The 7,684-nt window shown below is 34.3% G+C and overlaps 1 protein-coding gene across 4 annotated transcripts in view; it reads right to left on the reverse strand.

Annotated features, from left to right (window-relative positions):
• Positions 1-7,684, reverse strand: part of LOC107755614 (serine/threonine-protein kinase N1-like) — a 35,302-nt gene that overhangs the window by 5,262 nt on the left and 22,356 nt on the right. For 2 of the 4 annotated variants that reach the window (XM_016572506.1, XM_016572503.1), the window contains exons 9-18: positions 7,347-7,490; positions 6,224-6,299; positions 5,791-5,920; positions 5,625-5,709; positions 4,566-4,660; positions 4,291-4,363; positions 1,514-1,605; positions 1,095-1,271; positions 634-696; positions 460-536 (exon numbers count right to left, since the gene is read on the reverse strand). In XM_016572506.1, coding sequence (XP_016427992.1) covers positions 460-536; positions 634-696; positions 1,095-1,271; positions 1,514-1,605; positions 4,291-4,363; positions 4,566-4,660; positions 5,625-5,709; positions 5,791-5,920; positions 6,224-6,299; positions 7,347-7,490 — 1,012 coding nt within the window. The remainder of the gene's footprint in view (positions 1-459; positions 537-633; positions 697-1,094; positions 1,272-1,513; positions 1,606-4,290; positions 4,364-4,565; positions 4,661-5,624; positions 5,710-5,790; positions 5,921-6,223; positions 6,300-7,346; positions 7,491-7,684) is intronic. The other 2 variants (XM_016572504.1, XM_016572505.1) reach the window with 2 other exon arrangements.

A 7,684-nucleotide genomic window follows, 5' to 3' on the forward strand; every position in this document is an offset into this window, starting at 1 on the left:
AAAAACACAAAAAAACAAGTGAGCTCCCCCAAAGTCCACGGTATAGTTCGAACACTGAGCATATTAGAATGATTTCTGAAGGATCATGTGACATTAAAGACTGGAGTAATGATGCTGAAAATTTAGCTTTGCATCACAGGATTTTTGCAAATACATTTTAACATATATTCACATAGAAAACAGTTATTTCAAATTGTAATAATATTTCACAATATTACTGTGTTTACTGTTTTTTTTTTTTGGTCAAATAAATGCAGCTTTTGTGAGCATAAGAGACTTCTTTCAAAAACATTTAAAAAATCATACCGACCTTAAAGCCTGAATGGTAAAGTTATTAAAAATAGTATGCAGTTAGCAGCACATCCGGTCATTCACTCTGATCTAGCAGTGAACAAACATCATGTTCTTTCTCCATCAGCTCCATCAATATCATTACAGAAGGTACAGTCTGTGACTCACCCTCTTTACAAAGACCAAAGTCTGCGATCTTCACATAACCTTCAGTATCCAGCAGCAGGTTATCCAGCTTCAGATCTCTGACAAACACACAGCCACAGACACAGATGCAAGAATTAACTATAACTTTTACTAACTCGAGTTCATGAAAACAGCTGTATTTGTGTGTTTACTCACCGATACACAATCTTATTATCATGAAGAAACTGAAGCCCCAAAACCACACATGCAGAATAAAACCTGCATCACACACACAAACAAACACACATATATATATATATATATATGAAGAATACAGTAAAACACTTTATATACATGTGAATACAGGAACAAAACATCCAAAGTGCACTACAGGAAAAAAAAGAAGCTTTTCATGCAATGGTCAATTTTGAGAGCTGTTTAGCTTTTCATAACATCATAAAATCTTTAGATAAATTTTTTGGAAGTGTAATATTTAAGCATAACGTTTCAGAAAACCAGTAATACAAAACTATTGTGATTAGTCAACTGGGAAATATGGTGGAATCTTTTACATTTATTTATTTATTCATTAGTTGAAAATTTTACCCAATTTACCTGTGATGTACAGTAACGATTACTAGTGTTGCATGTTAACTAGGTGAGATAATCACACTTACACAGAGCGTGTTTCAGAGAAGACGTCCGCGTGTATGTGCATCATCAGGTCTCCGCCGGCCGTGTACTCCATGACAAAACACACATGTTCTGGCGTCTGAAAACATGCAAACAGGTTGACCAGGAACGGATGCCGTGCGCTGTTCACCGTCTCAAAGATTCGCTTCTCGCACATCAAACTGGAAGAGAGTGCAGAGAGTTAAGCCTGAACACTAAACGGATAGCCTGTAATGTGTACTTTTGCATTTTAAGAAAAAAAATCACTTTGTGCTAGTTATATATATGCTTAATGCAAGAAACGAAATATTTGCACATTATTTTTACTAGGAAACAATAAAAATATCAAGCAAGCAGAAAAGCACACAAACAGTGTTAAAAAAGCTATTTTTATCTCACACTAAAATTCAATTAAGTTCCTCACCTTTCCACCTCGTCTCGTGCCACAATGTCCCCTTTCTTCAGCGCTTTGATGGCATACACCTTCCCTGAGCGTTTGTATTCGGACAGCAGCACCTTGAAACACACACATATATCATGCTTAACAGACACTTGAATCTTCATTCACACCTGGCTCTTTGCAAAAAATAGTGTCTTAAAGGCAGGGTATGTGATTTTTCAAAAACACTTTAGAAAACTGATTCGGGCCGAATAGCAAAACAAACTTGTAGCCAATCAGCAATAAGGGGCGTGTCTACTCATGATGTGGAGGAGAGAGCTTTCAGTGCATGGGACGGACATTAGCCGAGCCGAGCGACAGAAAGATAGAGATGGCGGATAAAAAACAAAAGAGGAAAACGTCTGCGGAAAGATAAGGCAAGAAGTGGACTTGCTAGCAGTGTAGTAATTTGTAAAACTATATAAAATACTAAAATCTAAATTTTAATTAGACAGGGAACTGAAAAAAAAGTATATATATATATATATATATATGTATATATATATTCTCAAAATATTTTTTTTTGGTAATGTCTGAGAAGTATTAATGTTGATGTTTACTCTTTACCTGTTTACCAACGAAGCACACACTGATAAAATGCGTTGTAAATTGTTTATGCCAAATAATTAAATGCAAATCAGTAGAGGGATAAAGCAACTATTTTCGTTATTTGCATACCCAAAACAAATTAATTCCCTCTTTTTTGCACATTTAAAAGTCTATAAAAATATTTTTTTACTGTGTTGAACTCCAAACATGTTAAAATATTAACACAAATACAATAATATTATTGTATAAATAATACTAAAATAACACTGCTTGCAAGACAAATTTTCCCTTAATTTTTACAGAAAAATGTGTCCAGTAAGGAAAAGAAAACTATTTTTTTCCTCAAAGATGCAAGCAGTAACAAAACTATTAAAAATCATTTTTTTTACTGAAATAATAAAAAAAATATATATAAATATTACTAACTGAAACAAAACTCTTAAAAGTTGAAGGACTAAAATTTCTAAAACTGAAATAAAACAGAAATAATAATAAAAAAAAAAACGAATAAAAATGCCAAAACCTTAAAATGACAATCTTTAAATGAAAAAGAAAGCTGAAAAATCTAAAAATAAAAACAAATTAATATATTATCAAAAACACTACTGAAGTATATGAATAACACTGCTTGCTAATTTTTACTAGTCGGTAAGGATGTAACGATTAACCGCGAGCCGGTTGAAAATCGATTCAAATATGTGACGATTCAAATCGGTTGAGATGCGAAACAAATCGCGATACAATTGGAGTAGGAGTTTATATGAATGTATCCCTGAGGGGAACTGACTGTATTTAGAAAAGTTTAGATGGTATTTTCTATTCATCTTGCTTCTGAACGATGCAAATTAAAGTAGAGTTCATAAGCGCAGCTCTGCTTTGTTTACAGCGGTAACCCAGGAAACACAATCATTGCTATTCATAAGCACCACCTGCTGGCAGAGAGTGCATCTGCGTCTCATTCAGCTCGTCTGCGGTTTGGTTCAGATATGTTTATGTAGTATAGTTTCACAAAACTAAAGTCAGACCATTCTGTTTTTCCTACAAATTTCAAAATTATACAGTCTAATTTAGATTAAAAACTACTCATGCTGCATGTATGCTGCATCTTTGTTTGGATCATGATTAAAATGCAGTGGTTGCCTCTAATTTTAAATGGAAAGAGCACAGACAAAGCCTTAGTTTGTTCATATTAAGATATTTATTTTATTTGTGTAACTTGCTTATTTGATTTGGGTTTTGTTTTAAAATTTCAATTTATTTTTGTTATATTTCAATTTCACAAAGAAACGTGCAGCAATAGCCTAATAAAAGGACACCTTCTCTTTCACTGTATAATGTCTTCAATTTCATTTTGTTAAAAAAAATCGTGAGATAATCGAATCGTGAAATCAAAATAGTGAATAGTGAGTTGAGTGAATCATTACATCCCTACTAGTCGGTTTGTCCAGAAAAACCGTCAACTAGTCAGAAAGTGTAAAAATGGTGGTAAAATATGTTAAATGCAGAATGCCACACTCGTAGCTGAAAGCATAATCAAATTAGGCAGAATATTTAAAGCAAGCACAGGAAAAATTAAACTAAGTGTTGGTGGATGTGTAGGAATTTGTGAATTTGTGAAGCGTCTGTGTATGGCGTTTATTTTAATGACAAATGTCGAGAGCGCATTATTGTAGCGCGAAAGCACATTAATATAATGCGCGAGCTCGAATCTCTCCGCTCGCGCGCGGATTTCCTTTGCTCTCGCACAAAACCGGACGCGCGCGCTCAAATACAAGCTGCTCTCGCCTGGAGAGAGTGCGCGCACTTAAAACGTGTCTCTCCTCCCAATCAAAGATGGATCTTTCATTTATTTCCTGTTTAATAATATTTAGCAATGTTAATGAAATGTAGACTTTAGAAATGGCTAGGAATTGGGTGCTTGGATGATTAGTACATATAGAGACACGTTTTAAGTGCGCGCACTCTCTCCGGGCGAGAGCAGCTTGTATCTGAGCGCGCGTGTCCGGTTTTGTGCGAGAGCAAAGGAAATCTCTAACCTTAAACAAGACTCTGGAAGAGCAGAATTATCACCAAATGAAACAAAATATTAATGTGCTTTCGCGCTACAATAATGCGCTCTCGACATTTGTCATTAAAATAACGCCATATCTGTGTTGATTCTGTCTGACTAGCTGCTTTGCTAATAGTTTTGTCACTGAACATGTTCCAGTTACCTTGCCAAAATGTCCTCGGCCCAACACTGCGATCATTCGGAAATCCTGAAGACACAGAGAGCTTTTGGACGGCCTGCACACACACACACACACACACACACAGAGAGAGAGAGAGAGAGAGAGAGAGGCCGATGTAATTAAACTGAAGGGAAGAGCTGGTGTGAGGTCAGAAACAACATCGCAGGCATCATGTACGTGTGAATGTGTGTGTGTTTGTTTAATGTCGTGTCTTGGCCTGCTCTGGAAAACATATTGTGTGCTGGTGGGATGTGTACCTGCGCTGGGAATTATGGGAACTGGTCCTGACAGCCCTCTCCGGAGGAGCGGGATCAGGAGGAGAGACCGGCTCAGACACTGGGGCAATGTCCACCTGAGAAACAGATTACTAATATTATTAACAAATTATTAATAATTAATCATTTCCTTTTTGTTATATTCATTTATTGTTATTAGCTTAGCTTACATTATTTAATTTCCTTTATTTTGCACATATTATTTGACTTTAATTGCTAATATATTACTGGTGTTACTTTTACTTTTCTCTCATTGTCCACAGCTTAGCTGCAAATGCTTTGGCAATACAAATGTACAGTTCATGCCAATAAAACACATCGCAATTACATCCGAGAAAGAGTTTTCATTCACTGTAAATTATAAATTTATAAAATAAATAAATTCATTTCCATGGTGCTGCTACATTTAAAAGACAAAAGGTAAAATGTCAAAAGTTTACATTTAAATTTTTTTTTAATTAACAACTGCCTGAAAGTAAATAAATAAAATCAGTGTCGTTATCAAGTTTACAAATGTTATTAATTTCTATGATGCTGCTACACTTGAAAGACAAATTGTAAAATATCAAATTATATATTAAAGAAATTCGTTATTGTTATTAATTTCTATGGTGCCGCAACAGACAGAAGATAAAATATCAAATTATATATAAAAAAGAAATGTGTTTGCATTTTAAAATAGAATAATAAAAAAAATGGTTTAAATAACTGCCTGTAAATAAATTATTTAACAACACTGTAAACTTCATAACAGCACTGATTTGATTTATTCCTTTGGTGCAGCTACACTTACAGTAAAAGACAAATTATAAACTATAGTTATAAAATATCAAATTCTATATTAAATACGTTTGTTTGCATTTAAGTGAAAATAAATAAAATTAAATGGTTTAAACAACTGCCTGTAAGTAAGTAAATAAATAAATAAAAATCAGTGCTGTTACGAAGTTTGTAAAATGTTATTAATTTATATGGTGCTGCAACACTCAAAAGACAGAAGATAAAGTAATTAATACATGAAATAAAGTCTCTCAGGTTTACCGTGTTTGACGTCTGCGTGTTTTTCCTCGTCACAGACGGAGGAGAGTCGCCGTCCAGCTGGATCTTCTGGATGGAAATCTCACTGCTGAGGAAAGTGTGAAGTTCATGACAGCGGTCGGGATCAATGTCAGGTGATCAGGCGTGTGTTTGCGGTGTGTTACAGTACCTGCTGTTGTGTGTGTTGCTGTGATGTGTGTAGCTGTGTGTGGACGAGCTCATGGGAATGGCGTTCTTCAGCAGACGAACCCACGTCGCCATGTCCACGTTCATCTGTTTGGCGCGCAGGAACGCTTTACCTGAGCAAACAAGCATACAATAACTAACTTAATATAATTTAATATATGCTCATGCTATTTAGAAAGGTTTTTGGAGACTAAAATAGATGAGCTATATAGATGAATAGATGAAGTTTTTATAATTTAATAATCAAGTACATTTTACATAATGTATATCTAGATTTTTGCAGCATATACATCCATATCAAACTTCATACTGATTTTCAAAGTACATCCTTTACTGCTACCAATGCATTCAGCTTTTGTGTGCAGTGTTTTTTTTTTCCCAGCATGCACTGCTAACAGGCAGTGAATGTGATTTACCCTGCTGTTTGGAAAACACCTTCCTCTGCCGCTGTAGACGTGGACCTCGCTCTATCACAGGGTTGAAGAACATCACCTGTAACAGACAAGCGTGAATACAAACCATGTTTCATTCTAGTAAAGCATGAGGCCAATATAAGAAGCTTTAAGTGCAAAAATACATTGAAAAAATGGAAATAAAAAAATTAAGTTGTAATATGTAATAATAAATAATAGTATTGTAATTTTTCAGTTGTAATATAAAATAAATACTCATTAACAATGCTATTTTCATTATTTATGTTTTATTTATATAATTTTATAGCCCTAAATACAAGCACAGCAAACCAGGAATTATTTTTAAATAGCATTTTTTATATTTTTCATCAGAATTTTATTTTTTTTTGCATTCAAAAATAGTATTAATTATTTGATTATTAAATAAACATTATTTTCAGTTTTGGTTCTCAGCTTAATGAAAACTTTAACTTTGATTTCAGTGTTTTATAAAAAAATGCGTTTCGGTGCATCACTACTAGTACTTCTGTCATGACGTGGACCTCGCTCTATCACAGGGTTGAAGAACATCACCTGTAACAGACAAGCGTGAATACAAACCATGTTTCATTCTAGTAAAGCATGAGGCCAATATAAGAAGCTTTAAGTGCAAAAATACATTGAAAAAATGGAAATAAAAAAATTAAGTTGTAATATGTAATAATAAATAATAGTATTGTAATTTTTCAGTTGTAATATAAAATAAATACTCATTAACAATGCTATTTTCATTATTTATGTTTTATTTATATAATTTTATAGCCCTAAATACAAGCACAGCAAACCAGGAATTATTTTTAAATAGCATTTTTTATATTTTTCATCAGAATTTTATTTTTTTTTGCATTCAAAAATAGTATTAATTATTTGATTATTAAATAAACATTATTTTCAGTTTTGGTTCTCAGCTTAATGAAAACTTTAACTTTGATTTCAGTGTTTTATAAAAAAATGCGTTTCGGTGCATCACTACTAGTACTTCTGTCATTGTTTTGACGTAAACACCACCAAACAGCCTAAAACTCATTCAAATTGCATTTAGTACAGATTTTTCGACCATGTTTGCCCCGTTTGTGTGTATTTGTACCTCTGCGAGCAGCAGTCCCTGCGGTTCGAGCTCCAGCTGTATTCGGTGTCTCTGATTGTCCAGAAAGTCCTCCAGCTTCAGGTACTTGAGCGCGCAGAGCGAGCGATAGTCCCTCCAGTACACCGCGATCTCCATCTCTCTGGACTGAACCAGTACATCAGCTGAATATCTGAGCGTGTACTGAGAGTGTGTGTGTGTGTGTGTGTACTGGTTTATATATCCTGGTGACTTAAACCTGACTACACACAGACTCATGGGGACTCGTGTCACGGTGGGGACCTAAATTGTGGTCCCCACGGGGACAAAAGCTTATAAATCATACAGAATGAAGTTTGTTT

The sequence above is a fragment of the Sinocyclocheilus rhinocerous genome, unplaced genomic scaffold (genome assembly GCF_001515625.1).
Source record: "Sinocyclocheilus rhinocerous isolate Xijiao unplaced genomic scaffold, SAMN03320098_v1.1 scaffold802, whole genome shotgun sequence".
NCBI classification, from domain to species: Eukaryota; Metazoa; Chordata; class Actinopteri; order Cypriniformes; family Cyprinidae; genus Sinocyclocheilus; species Sinocyclocheilus rhinocerous.